The sequence below is a fragment of the Candoia aspera genome, chromosome 7 (genome assembly GCF_035149785.1).
Source record: "Candoia aspera isolate rCanAsp1 chromosome 7, rCanAsp1.hap2, whole genome shotgun sequence".
NCBI classification, from domain to species: Eukaryota; Metazoa; Chordata; class Lepidosauria; order Squamata; family Boidae; genus Candoia; species Candoia aspera.
In genome coordinates, this window is record NC_086159.1 from 79,433,005 (window position 1) to 79,447,619 (window position 14,615).

General features: G+C 41.1%; 2 protein-coding genes across 3 annotated transcripts in view; one reads left to right on the plus strand and one right to left on the minus strand.

Annotated features, from left to right (window-relative positions):
* The window catches only part of TSPO (translocator protein), a 479,738-nt gene that overhangs the window by 158,434 nt on the left and 306,689 nt on the right, over positions 1 to 14,615 (plus strand). The window lies entirely within an intron of this gene.
* The window catches only part of SCUBE1 (signal peptide, CUB domain and EGF like domain containing 1), a 239,113-nt gene that overhangs the window by 94,604 nt on the left and 129,894 nt on the right, over positions 1 to 14,615 (minus strand). For both annotated transcript variants that reach the window (XM_063308264.1, XM_063308263.1), the window contains exon 5: positions 3,583 to 3,708. In XM_063308264.1, the coding sequence (XP_063164334.1) occupies positions 3,583 to 3,708 (126 nt within the window). The remainder of the gene's footprint in view (positions 1 to 3,582; positions 3,709 to 14,615) is intronic.

Below are 14,615 nucleotides of genomic sequence, written 5' to 3' on the forward strand. Positions count from 1 at the left end.
TGTAAATAATGTATATGTACAATATAATGTATAGTGACTGCGTAATAATAGGCCATAACAAGAAAGCCAAATCAAAGTTACCAAACAATCTTAGCTCAGAGAAAGTAAAAACATTTATCCACTGGAATAGCATTATGTCTTTCACATCTGGTTGGCTCCACATTTTGGCAAATAAAATTAGGATGGGCTAGTCAACATGCTCACAGCAGGTATCTCCATCTAATATCTGGAATCCAATGCCTGATGGAACAGTATTCCAAAGGACATAGATCTGATTTGATTTCATCTCTGAAGCTTGCCAGAATATAGTATTAAGGCTCTGCCACTAGCTTCCAGGAACTAATTCTCTGCCACTGAAGACTCCAGTGTTAACAAGGGGAAAAGAGGCATGGCAGGGTTGGATGAGAAGTGTTCCAGAAGGGTCTGTGAGATCCACATGCCTACCAGCCATCTGCCACACCCATGAACTAGGGAGAACTTAGAGCAGCTGGAAATCAGTTAAAACGTTTCTCTCCTATTGTCTGCAATGGAGGGGAGGAGGAATGCTCCAGAGACAGAGATACAAGCCACTTTCTAGCCTCAGTTCATCTCTGTCCATCTGACTTTGGATGTACTTCAGCATTCTTAGAAGTTCTGACACCTGAGTGAGGAAGATGAAAAGCTCTGGGTTGCCAGGTAATTTACCTTATTACTCATGAACTATTTTGCCCATTGGCTACTAAAAGGCTATTGAGGGAGTAGCCATACCATATCCCTTAAGTGTAAAATATATATCCAATTGCTTTGTAAAATATACTAACTTTCAATTATGATTCTTCTCAATGTCTATTCACAGTCTATGTGCTACGCATGTTTGTATATAGGTTTTATTTTGTTGCATGTACAGCAACATTTACTTTTGTTCATCCTGGGAGCATTTTATTCCTAGTTTCAATACTTTGTTCTAAAGAAGCCTTCCAGAAACCCATCAATCAATCCTTATTCCCCTCATTCCCCTGCCCTCACCTCGCCAAAAAGGGAAAGAAACCAAAAATGGCCTTGCCCCTTCCCTTTTTGGAAATACTGAAAATTTGATTGGTGATTGAGCTGCTGAAGGGAAAAAAGAGCTGGTTCCATCACTTTCAAGTACCTTCTGATGCTACCAAGTTAATTTTTCTCCTTCAATGCTCATTTCTACACTAGTAGCTTATAGTATCTTCTAGAGTCATCCAACTGTTCTTGTGTCAAAATAATGGTATTTTGGTGAGACTATAAAGTTGCTATGAGTTACTAGCAAGGAAATAGCAGATATGTACAAAGCTGCTCTGTCTCTGCACTCTTCTGTTCCTGGCAGAACAGAATATGTTCAGATATATTGTAGCCAGCAAATTCCTATATTTTTCCAACTGCAAAACTTCTGCTTGCTTGCTTGTTTAAAAACAAAGAAAATGTGATGTACAACTGAGCAATTTCAAAGCAAAAGCATTTAATGCCTGCTTGCTTTCCTCCCATTTTCCATTTCCACTTGTGATTGTCTCTTGTTCACACTCATCACAGAAAGCAAGCAAGCAGTGCTTCTGCAGTTCCTTTGTTTTTTCTTCCAGAGGTTAAGAAACCATCAACACTAGATTGTGAAACAATATCAAGAAAGAAAATATCTGAATGAATGTCTTTGGAAATCAAGAAGTCAGGATTATTTCCTGAATCTTTAAATGCTTCTTTTGTTCAGCTCTCTGGTCTTATCAGGAAAGTAGGAACAATACAGTATTTAATTTTCAGAAAAAAGATCTTCAGGAGACCAAGGCACACTAAGCCATCTGTGCTTCACCTTAATTCTTTTGGCCAGGCAGGATGCCTCTTGTTCTCCATGGTCTAGAGTAGGCTTCCCAATCTTGCCAACTTCCAGTGTGGACATCAATGGCTGGGGAAATATGTCCACACATTTGGAAATTGCCAAAATTTGAAAAGTTGGTTTAAACGCACTTTTATTTGCTGTGGTTAGGCTATGATATCATTTATTAAGTCTGGGCATAATTTATGGACCATTGTACTATGAAATATTTATACTTAAAATTAGTTTAACGGATTTCCAATTCTCTCCATCCAAAAAATCAGAACTGACTTTCTATTCCTCTAGAATTTCAAAAGAGTCTTTCCCCCCTCAAGGGGTATAAAACCTGTTAGGTTCTGTCACTCATTTCCTTGGAGGGAACTCAGGGTCCTGCAGTGATGGGGAACAAAGGCCATAGCTGGCTGAGGGACCAGTGTCTTTTTTTCAGCCCAAACCATCTCATAAGGTTGTTGTTGTAGGAAAATAGGTGGGAGCACTGCTTGAGTTGTACAAAACAAAGGTAGACGGAATAAGCAAATTAAACCAGAGACAGAAGAAGGCTTAGCAATGAGGACAGCCATCTTCAGCCCATACAGTTTTCTGCTGATTCAGTGATAATTAGAGAACACTAACTCAGTAATGGGAAGAGCACTGTAGTCATTACAGTCTTTTCCCAGGATCGTGGTTGCTTTCCCTTTGGAATCAGATCTGAAACTTGTTTATCCTGTTACTCCAATATTTATCCAGGTCAATTTTGGTGCAAAGGATAATTTTGTTTTGAATGGGAGAGATTGATATACTAAATACATTCACTATTGGAAGATATGTATAATCACAGAACATTTCACCTCTAAGGAATCAGTTATATTAACTGCAAATAGGACAGCCCCAGAAATTTTTAAACAGTCTCTTAAATATTAAAGCTAGAGAAATATATGTTATAAATCTTAAGCATTTAAGATTCCTTCATTCTTACAAGTCTATCAGAAATAAAAATTTAGCAGTTTGCTGCAAGTTGTAGGCCCTCTCTACAGCCATATTATGGACTGCTCTTTTTGTGCGGGGGGGTTGTTTTTGAATCAGTTTTTGACTCCTGATGACTGCGTGGACTGCAGTTTTCTTGGCAAGGTTTTTTGGAAGTGGCTTGTCATTGCTTCCTTCCCAGGGCTGAGAGAGAGTGACTGGCTTAAGTCACCCAGCTGGCTTTGTGCCTAAGGCAGGACTAGAGCTCACAGTCTCCCGGTTTCTAGTCTGGTGCCTTAATCACTACTCCAAACTGGTTCTCACTATGGACTGTTCTACTCAAAGATTATTTCTTCTCCTTCTTACCCCACCATCAGTCAAATCCCAATTTAAAATCTGAGAGTCAGTAAAGTAACAGTGTCATGTTTACTCATTGGGCATGCTGGCGGGTGCCATTGGCAAAACTGTGTTATGAAACAACTCAAGGCCTTTGAAAAGTAGAAGGAACACACATAACAGACAGGAATTAAACTGGCTCAGGAGGCAGCAAATGCAACAGAGAAGATTAATTAGGGTTGGGTATTATATCTTCCAACCACCATTTTGGCTTCACAGAAATGGTAGTTTGAAAATTAATCTGTTAAAATACTAAATTAGTCAATCTCTACCGCTTCTTACAGAAAAAAAAATCCCTTCAGCAAAAAGCTTTGGTCAATGAAATCAAACTGTTTTCTTGATTTTTAGATAATAACAGCACTATGGAAAATAAAGCATACTGGACATTTGAAATTTCACATACATCTACCTACATTTGCAATCCTTCTGGTTTTTGGCAAGTTCAAAGCCAGGCCTACATTCACAGGCAACCCCACCTTTGGGTGTCTCCCGGCAGATATGTTCACACCCATGATCTTTGTTCATGCAGTTCATACCCTCTGGGAAAAAAAAGAGAAAAAAATGAAGATGTTCTAAGAACAATCTGAACAACAATAAATTCTCAGCAGTCATAAGGATTTGCTGTCTTCTTTCACAATATGTAAAATAGTACTCAGAGATCTTTGCTGGCCCCCAAGGATACCACTATGCTGTTCACTGAATGAATATTCACTAATTATTATTTTAATAAGTTCTCCCATTACCATGACTGGGTCATACTGCATTTTAATATTCCAACATTTAAACAATTTGGTAACAATTAAAAAAAAGAAATCCATTGTAACTTAAAATGCCAGATACAACATTCCTGAGAGCCACTTTGATGTAGTGGCTAAGGTGTGGCCTAGAAACAAGGAGACTGTGAGTTCTAGTCCTGCCTTAGGCATGAAAGCCGGCTGGGTGACCTTGGGCCAGTTCCTCTCTCTCAGCCCAACTCACCTCACAGGGTTGTTGCTGTGGGGAAAATAGGAGGCAGGAGCATTAAGTATGTTTGCTGTCTTGAGTTTTATATAAAAAGGCAGGATATCATCATCATCATCATCATCCTTGGAGATATGGAAATACATCTATTGGGTTTGTAAATTTTGATATATTTCTTGCCAAAATGTCCAAATCAGGCTGGGGGTGGAAAGAAGGGTTCTGTATAAGTTTTATCTTCCACTCACAATGGATGTGCTTAGGAAGAATTTTTCATCACAGAGCTTTGGGGAGCAGGTAAAATTTTCAGTAGGCTGGCTACTTTTTCACATCCCAAGAGCAGGAATATTGACAATCGTTTGGGGGAGTTGGTAAAAGCTGGAAAGGTGTATTAATCTGGTATTTGCTTGAAATGGGTTGGATGTTCCAGTCACTCTCTATCTCAATAGAACAACAACCAGATATTCTTGAACTGCAGGGCATCATTGAGAGACAAAGCTATTTGGTTAACTTCACCTTTCAAATTCTTATTTTAAGGAAAATATATGTAAAAAGTCCAACTCATCCTGTATGAAAAGGAGGAAAGAGAAGTAAAGGAGCATATATTTGTCAAACATATTCTGTAACAGTCTCTCTCCATCTCTCTCCCTACCTACTTATCTTATACCAGGTGGCAAAAGCTAAGCAATCCTTACTAATATTTGGTAGACTACTACCAGGTCTACTGGCTAGAGTGGAAAATGAAAAGAAAAAAAGTCACGAAAGAAGATAATGAAAATGGCTTACATATATACTGCTGTGTGGTGTTGTACTGTTGCAGTACATAGAAATATCCATGTAGTCACCAAGCTCAACTTGATGGAAGCTTTACTTTTTTATATAGACATAAAACCAACAGACATACACATTTACCCCCACATCCTGTGGGAGCCCAGTTTTTAAGCTATTCCTCAATACATGCAAAATCAGACCACAAAATGCAGAACGGCACAAAAGAAAAATACATATAATTTGAGCAATGATAGTTACATAATACAACCTCATTCATTATTTATACGTGTTTCCATTATCAATATTGTCTTATTCCTAATCATGCTAAGCATTCTCAGAAGTCTGGTTTGATGTGAATCTCAAATATTGGGAACTCTTTATGGAATAATTGGAGCAATTTAGACCTAAAGGTCTGAAAGTCAGAAAATGAATCAGAAGAACAAAGTTTACTGTTTAAATTTTGCCACTCACCCCACGAAGTTAATATTTTACCTTGAGAATGTCAGACACCAAGAGAAAATAAATTACTTTTAAGGAATGAGTGAACGCAGCATAGTTAGGCTGAAAAATATATGGGTTAGGGCTAAGTTGGGCCTTAACCTGCATTTAATTGAGCAAATACCAACATTTCACTGAGGTAAAAATTCTGCCTCCTAAATCATTTATATTATACAAGTATTCACATTTTTTGTCATTGTTTCTCATATTTGCTGCCTCCTCTGTTTTTGGATGAATCCCATAAATCATCCCATCTAATTTGGGATTGCGCTGGAGGAATGATGCTGTAAGACTGTATGGCCAATATTTGGCTAGATGACAAAAGCAACTGAAAGCGATATAAATATATGAGTGAAACATTTTGCAAAGCAATTCAAACACACGATGAGAGGTTTTGTCTGTTTCTTTTCTTCCCTCTTCCTAGGTGCATCCTATCTGGGCTGCCATAAGTGGGCTGACCACTAGATGACAGCAAAGAGATATAGAACCTTGAATTCACTGCTGCCATCTAGTAATCCTCCAGATTTTGCAGCCCAGATATGCCTATCTCCTCTCTTTTCACAGTGCTTGAAATTTGGCTTCCACTCAACATAGGAATACAGAAAGATACTTTGAATCTGCTCATATTATTTATTTATCTAGCTTGGTATTTTCTATTCTGATTGTCAGAAATTTTTTTGCTCTTTGATTCTGGCAAACATCTGCTGCATCCCATCCCATCTCTTTATTACTGGAGGCTTTACACATTGAATCTGGGGCCCTCTGTGTGGAAAGTGTATTATTGAGTCCATGCAAATTGCAAAAAAGACTGACCTAGCAATCAGACTGATACCAAAGAGTACATGCTTGTCTAAAACAAAAACTACAAAAGTCCCACCATGAATGCAACATTGTCAGTTTTTCTTGTCCTGCTGTGCAGCCTTTGCTAGCCAGCTACTGAAAACTTGTTTTTCATCTCACAGAGCTTTTTTAGCACTTCTGCTTGAGTTGATTTTTACAGGGCTATGTGTGTGTACTAACTTCCAGAATTGATGAGATCATAGGTCAAGTGAAAGGTGGCAAATCTGCAAGTTAAGGGAAAGGCTGGATGCATAAGAGCGGGGAGCTCATGAATGTTCAAAATGTTTGCTACCTCACTGGCCTAGGACAAGGTTATTATTTCTTCACAACTTTAGACATACATTTTAAAGGAGAGGTATAGGGCAATCATCTCACCAAATACTTGGGGCACAACCCAGAATGATGTGTCATATCCATTTCCACAGAACTTGCAAAGAACTATTCCATATGGATTGTATTTGTGGCTATTTATCATTTAGTAATGTTGAGAAAGAGTACCCCAGTGTTATCTGACAACAAATTACAATAAAAAAAAAGATAAATTGTTCAAGTTGTTATACATTGCCAAGTAGTCTATTATCAAAAATTGTAATTTAATATTTGCTGAGAAATTATTTGTAATGATGGCTAAGAAAGCTTCAGCGGGGAAGGTTCCCTCTTCTGGGTGTAATCTTTTGGATACCTGGATTGGCATTAACTGAGATTCATAAATCAAGGGAGAAGAATTGCTATGGCATGTAGGAAACCTATCTCCTTCTCTGGGCTTGCTGCACAACGGAATGCCAATCTTGACTGGTACTTGGTCTGGCCAGGGAGAGTCTCATCCATTCCCCTGCACCCAGTGTGAGCCTCTGTTCATATTCTTCAATTCATATATCCACATCTGGCAGGCAAATGTTTGATCTCTATTATTCTCCAATCATTATTTGGTTGACAAACTCTGAAAAGGAACAAACCATTTAATAATTAGTGCCAGCCAAAAGTGATGAATTTTTAGGGGTAGTGCCTTGCCCAATCAAGATTAGTGACTCCTCAATAATCAGGCAAAATATTCAAGTGAGATCACTTGAGCAATCTCACCTGTTTGCTGATTCAGGGAACCTCCTTGGTTTACCAAGAAATTCTGGGAGATGAAGAAACATAGGAGATGCCCAGAGTACTGTTGGCAGAAGACAAGGAGTGAATCAAACTGAGCTCTGTTTTGTGTTTTCATCATGGTGTTAAGAGCAGTGAAAAGGCAATATTTGTTTATTCTTCCTGCATCTGCAGATTGCCGTCCAGAGGTCCTGTTTAAAGTGACCTGGACCCTATCAGGGAATGACAACCAGAAGAAGGGTTGTTGAGGAGCTGTGAGGAATTTGCTAGGCATCTGGAGGATGCAGTCACTGAGAATTACTCAAGGTTGAATATTAGGTGGACAAGACCAGCCACTTGCTGAGAGCCTTCCCTACTGAAGTGTCCAGGACAAGGATTCTCGTGTGCTATTTCTAATACAATATAGCTTTCTGGTATTCCTGGGGGGCCTATCTCTATCTGGTCCTTGGTATAGGGATGACTTTTGATGCAGAATAATAGCCCTGATTTCTCTTGAAATCTGGATATCATTTCTCTATTTCCAATACCCTCCTGGGCTGCCACCCAACATGGTTGTAAGGTGGACCTTTCTTCTGAAGGAGCTCTAAATTGACCTCCCATTTTGGAATGTCTTTTCAGAGAGGTTCACCTGACTTTATCTGCATTCCTTAAGACCTTTTCTTTTTTAGGACTTCCTCCTATTAAATCTGCATGACTAGGAAGAATCCCAGGTTGTTTCTCCTCATGGATCTCTTCCTTCTTTGCCTTTGTTTTAGACTGAACTTTAGTAGTTACTCCTACTATCCTAGTCTCCTTCACAGTTCCTTCCCTTTTAATCCAATCACTTGTATTTAGAAAATCAGTTCCAATTACCAGCTTACAAGGCAATTTAAGGATAACCACTACCACTGTGTCTTGCTCACAGTCCATGGCTTGTATCCTTGCCATGACCAAAGGAACTTGTTCAGTGTGCTCAAAAACACTTGTAAGGGGCTCTTTCCCTATATATACTGCTTCCTTTACTAAGATGTATGAAGGACCTTCTACTTCCTGTATCCACAAGTCCTTGAACAGCTACCCCATTAACTTTGGCTGGGACCATGATTTGGCTCCCCAGGGATACCTAAACCTTTGCTGATATCCCTTTTCTATTCTGGTTTTGAAAGTCTTTGGACAAATACTCTCTCTCATCCCCTACTGTTTTTCTTTTCTTTGGGAAGAAGCTGAAGGCTTCTTCATCCCTTCCCCTTTCTCTTTGAACCCAATCAATTATTTATTCTTTAAATTTCCTGGGACAAATTTCTTCATCTTTTTTTCTACCTCTATACTTCCCTTCCAGTTATCTTCTGTCCTTTTTGCAACTAGGTAACACTCTGCCAATTCTACAGCCCTTTGACCAGTTTCCGGGTGGTGTTCTTGAGCCAAAAACTGTAGTTCTTGAAGAAGTACATTTAAAAATTGCTCTGGTATCACATCTTCTATTACTTCATCCTTAGTCTTGCCCTCTGGCTGTAGCCATTTTCTACCCAAATCAGCTGGTCTTGCTCATAAATCATGTATAATTTCTAAACCTTTGTCAATATGTGAAAGGAGTTACATCATATCTGTATAACATCACATTTTTAATATAATGGATTACTATCCATTACCTCCCTAGCTGGAAGACTGGTATAAGTTCTTAAGGCCCTGCCTGCTAAGCTGGGGGCCAACCAAGCTATCCATTCAGGCCATTTTCAAGAGGTAGCAACCCACCCAAACATAGTAAAAAATATGCTTCAATATCTTCCTGCTCTATTAACTTGGATATTTTTATATCTTTGGGACCACCTCCACTCTCTACCTGTTCAGTAGCTGCTGAAGAAGAAGGGACCTGTCTCTGAGCCTGGACTCCCTTTATTAGACCCAGCAATCCCCTAAACTCTTCTCTACGTGCCTCCCTCTCATGCCTTCCGTACTGAAATGGATCCTTCTGATCATCCTCCCTCCAAATCCACTATCTTCACCTTTCTTGATTAACTGAGCACTTTCTTCCTGTGGTTGCTTTAGCATTTCTATAATTATAATCTGTAATTATATTAGCCCAACCATCAGGATCTAACTCCTTTTCTAATGGTTCCAACCTTCCTTTTCATGTAACACTAGGCTGAGGTGGGACACCTGCTTCCACACAAGAAGCGGTGCCCTTGGCATTGTTACCTGGAATTGTTAGGCTTCATTATTAGCTTTTAAGGAAAGGCAATATTGGCATTTCTAACATGGCAGCCTAGGCCTCTTTTCTAACTTTAGGAAAACATTTTTTTCTTCTGGGGCAAGGCCCTTTCTTCTGGTATGTGATAACTTGCCTTTTCAGCAACTACAATAGGGAGCGTATTCTGAAAGTCCTCGAATACACTTGCAAGCTTTAAAAGATACAAACCCCGCTGGGAAAGGGACTGATATAACTCGTAAATTTGCCATTTGTGGAAAGTTATCTAGAATCCATGTTTTCTATTGTTCAATTCTCACATGTAATCAGTGTCTTTCACTGTTTGATTACTTACTTTGCGACATATCACATACTGTATACTGAATGTAGGTATCATTTGTTTCTGTACCCTATAAAAGGTCTTGACCCCCCTTAATAAAGGCTTGTTGCTTCTGCCTGAATTGCCGGGTGAATCCTGTTTTCAGGTGGGCAGAAGGCCACAGTTGCAAAGGTTACGTTGTTTTCTCTCCCAAATTCAGGGAATGGGTCTTCTGCTCCACGCCACTCGGGGGGCCTGAGTTTACAGCATCAACAGGAGCAGCAGTAACCTCAGCCTTTTCCATCTCTAATTGCTTAGTATGCGCTCTGTTCTGTCTTGTTTCTGAGGCCAATAAGCTAGTCAGTGCCTGCAAGGTGTGAAATCTACATGGAGGAAATTCTCCCCCTCTAACAGCCATTTTTTTTTCTTTTTCATTCACAGTTCTTACAGGTCTCCTTGATCCTCAGGCAATCCCACCTCTACCACCAACTGTCATGGCTTCTTTTTCTGAATCACCAAAAATCAGACTGACCCAGACTCAACAGACACAAAGCACTGAAAATTTGGACAATTTATTCGGTTTTTGTATCTCACTTCAGTGCGGGGGTGGGGTGGGAGGTTACAAAAGGAAACCTTACAAATAAAAGAAAGGAAGTTAAAGACTACTGTAGAAATGAACCTATCTACATTATATTTTTTTAAAGTCCAGTTTCAGTATAATCTCATCTTTTTCAATTCTGTATCTCTAATATATTTGCTTACATTTCTCCTTCTATATTTCTGTTGTCTTAATCCCTGTATATTGCCATTCTCTATGGAGCTACAAGTCTTTTTCTACAGACTTCAATCTGTCTTTTATCTTTTTTAGTTTCCAATTTCTATTTCTGTTCTGTCAAAACCTTACCTTTTCTTCACCTTTTCTCCTTGCTTGCTCCTACCTGGCTTCTTGACTCTTCCCTTCCAACACTTGGCTCCATCTGAGGGAACCTTTTACCTCATGCCAGTTTGAGGGAAGAAAATAAATGCTTCTCTCTCCCCAGTTTTCTCAGTTGCTGCCTCCTTTCCTGTTGCCTCTTCTCATCAGGGCAGTCTATCTTTTAATTTTAATCTTTACTTTGATTCTGGGTTTGGCTAGGCTGACCATAGGTCCCGTTTTGAATGGGACAGTCCCGTTTTTTTAACATTTCCAGACCATCCTGTTGTTTTAATATAAATGTCCATTTTGTCTCGTTTTCTTAAAAACCTTACTTAAAAATTTGAAAGTTCCCGCGAACCTGTCAGAATGTAGTCTGACTTTGAGTCAGGAGAGGGGGCTCAGCAGAAATGGCGGGAAAAAAGCCGCAGAGCTCGACCTGGAGGGAAACCTAAAAAGAAAAAACAGGATCAGCTGCTAGGCGGTGATCAGAGGGGCGAGCCAATCGGCTCCTGCCTTGAAACGGCGGGAAGAAAAGAACGTAAAAGCACAGCCAGAAGAGGAATGGCTGGTCGGGGACAACTGTTCACCAGACTCTCCAGCCCAGCCTTGCCTCTCGCAAACGGAGGAATCCGAAGATTCCCAGTCCGAGAAAACCGGAGAAGTTCCTGCCTGCCGATCCAGCCCATCGCCCAGCCCTGTCCTGTTTTGCCATCCCAATGTCCTGTTTTTGTCTCAAGGAAATATGGCCAGCCTAGGTTTGGCTCTCTTCAGCCTCTTCCTCAGGAGGCCCATGGCTGCACAGCCCCGCGACGGCCATCTTGTCTTCCCTCCTCCTCCCCTGCCTCCTGCCTGATGGTGCTGTTTGATTGGCGGCTGGTGTGAGATATTACTGCAGTCAAAACAAACAATTCATGTCTTGCTAGATAGGCACATAAAAGGAGGCGGAGGCTCACGGAGATTTCCTGAGTCTAGAGAGAACGCTGTGAGATCACTTCCTTCTTCTTCACCAGGCATCCGATCTGAAAGCACGTGTATGTCTGAGCTCTGCAGTTCAGACTCCATTTTAGGCCTAGATATTCTATTTTAGTAACTTAGTTATTACTTTAAATCTGCCTTGACTTTATTACTGCAACTGCTGTTTTGAAACCTAGATTAGCTGGGTCGTCCTGATGACGGGGGCAGGCCAAGAAGGGAGGTGGAGGAAGGGTCAAGGAATCATAGGTGAAGGAATGGATTTTGATACTAAGAGAGGATATATTTGTTAGTTATCATCTTCTCTTGGTCACGTGAGTGAGATTAGCAGAGTACCATCCTTTGCAGCATAGACTTGGAAGCATAAGACAAGATTGGTTTAACCTTCTAGAAAACAATAATCCAGGATGCTTTTAGGCAAACTGGATTTTCCTGGTACTGCCCCTTTTATCCCTCTTAAAATAACACAGTTTTGTGAAGAAGTAAAAGTAATATTTACTCACATAATCTAGGTTTCAAAACAGCAGTTGCAGTAGTAAAGTCAACGCAGATTCTGCCTTTGGGGGAAGCTTGTGGAGAAAGTGGTAATTCTGCACTTGCCAAGAGTTCTGGAGGAAATGGATTATCTGGATCCTTTTTACTCTGGTTTCAGGCCTGAGCATAAAATTAAGATCACTCTTGTGGATGACTTGTGCTGGGGTCAGAATAAAGGAAATGAAACCCTTCTGGTCCTGCTTGATTTCTCAGCTGCAACACCATCAATCACGATACCCTTCTGGACCAGTGTTGAGAACCGGGAGTGAGAGACATTGTTTTATAGATAGTTCTTTTCCTTCCTTAGAGGTCCTATTCCTGGTCAAGTCATGCCTTGGTTGGACTGTTTTGTTTGGACTGTTGCAATGCCCTGGGGCTGCTCTTGAAGACCATTCAGAAGATGCAGTTGGTCCACAATGGAGCAGCTTGGGTAGTTATGGGTACTAGTCAGTTTACACATGTAATGCCACTACTCCGAGCTGCATTTTTCTGTGCCGGCGTGTCTGGTCTGAGGAAGCCAATTAGCAGGCTATAATTCTGGCATAGGGTGGTGTATTGCAAATAGCTGGAGTAAAAAATTCCTTTTGCAGTATCTGTGAGGACAGACTGTACTTGTGGTCAAACAGGCAAGCAGGGATCAAGCAAGCTATCAGTCAGGCAATAATTTCAAAGGAGAAGTAGGAGGTGAGGTCAGAGAAAATCCGAGGTTCAAAACATGGCAACACAAGATATTCACAGGCAAGAGCTGAGGTTTTGATAAATTGTTCTCAGCCTTGTCCAGAGGGAGTGAGTGCCATAAATAAGATACACAAGCCTCATACAATACGTAGCTAAGACTCATTGAATAGTAGCTTCAGAGTCTGCTCTCCTTTTAGTACTTATATGCCTCTTGAACAGCTTCACCTCAGATCTGTGAAGTTCAACTCTTCGGTCCTGGATCTTCACCAAGCCTAAGACTAGGTGCCTGACCTTCTAGTATGAGTTACTGTCCGAGGGTGTGGGAAAGGAGACCTGTGAACTAGTTGAGACTGTCAGAATGGGGTTACTGGCTCCAGTACTGCTGGAATCTCCATCAAAGTCTGCTGCCGCTTGATGCTTCTGGCTCCATTTCCTCCCTATCCTTCCCATCTGAAGGAGTCCATATACATGCACTGGTAACCAGTTGGCATCTACTGTAATTCAAAGGGCTGGTGGTCACCTTTAATTATCTTTAAAGGTCCTGGCTATCTTCAGGACCACCCCTTCTCCCAGTAGCCTTTGCCCATCTAAGAACTAAGAAACTGACATTCCCAGGCCCTACCCTTATGGAATGTCATCTACAGGGGCCTTGGGGATGGGACTTGTCTCTCCCTGCCCCTACTCCAGAGAGCAGATTGTCCCTTATTCTTTTAGCTATTAAGACTATTAAGACTGGTCAGTTTCAGCAAGCCTTTGACATCTGCAGTATGGGATGGTTCCTTCTTGCAGGAGAATGTTTGTTGCTGTGTGATTTTCTGCTTTGTTGGAGTACTGTAGTATTGTTATTGTTGGAAGTCCTGGCAAATACAGCATGCCTCATTAGCATGTGAATTAGCATGTAAATTGGGTTGTCCCACAATGCAACTCTGAGGAAGCTGTTTGTTGCCACTCCCACTCCCACTCCCACTCCCACTCCCACTTCCTCTTTCTCTCTTCCTTCTTCTTCCACTCAGGAAGAAGCAAGCATGCTGCTTTGCTCTCCATTCATCAGGGCCATGTGCTCAGGATTCTGCCCCTTGCTTCCACACAGCTCTTGGCAGCTGTAGGGCTGAGAGTTTAGGACAAACTAAGTATTTAGACTTCAGCAAAGGATCGTTACCTTGTCGTGGTGCTGGAGCTTGAGAACCTCAATGATGCCATGAGCTAAACCGTGAAGGGCCACCCAAGACGGGAAGGTCATGACAGAGAGGTCAGACTAAATGCGATCCCTGGGGAAGGTAATGGCAACCCACCTCAGTATTCTTGCCGTGAAAACTAAATGGATCCGTACAACCAGAGATATGTCGGTATACCATCGGAAGATGAGACCCCCAGGTCGGAAGATGATCAAAATGCTACTGGGGAGGAACAGAGGATGAGCTCAACTAGCCCCAGACGTGATGACGCAGCTAGCTCAAAGCCGAAAGGACGGCTAGCGGCCGACGGTGCTGATGGTGAACGGCGAATCCGATGTTCTAAGGATCAACACACCATTGAAACCTGGAATGTAAGATCTATGAGCCAGGGCAAATTGGATGTGGTTATTGGTGAGATGTCAAGATTAAAGATAGACATTCTGGGCGTCAGTGAACTGAAATGGCCTGGAATGGGCCACTTCACATCAAATGACCACCAGATCTACTACTGTGGACAAGAGGACCAC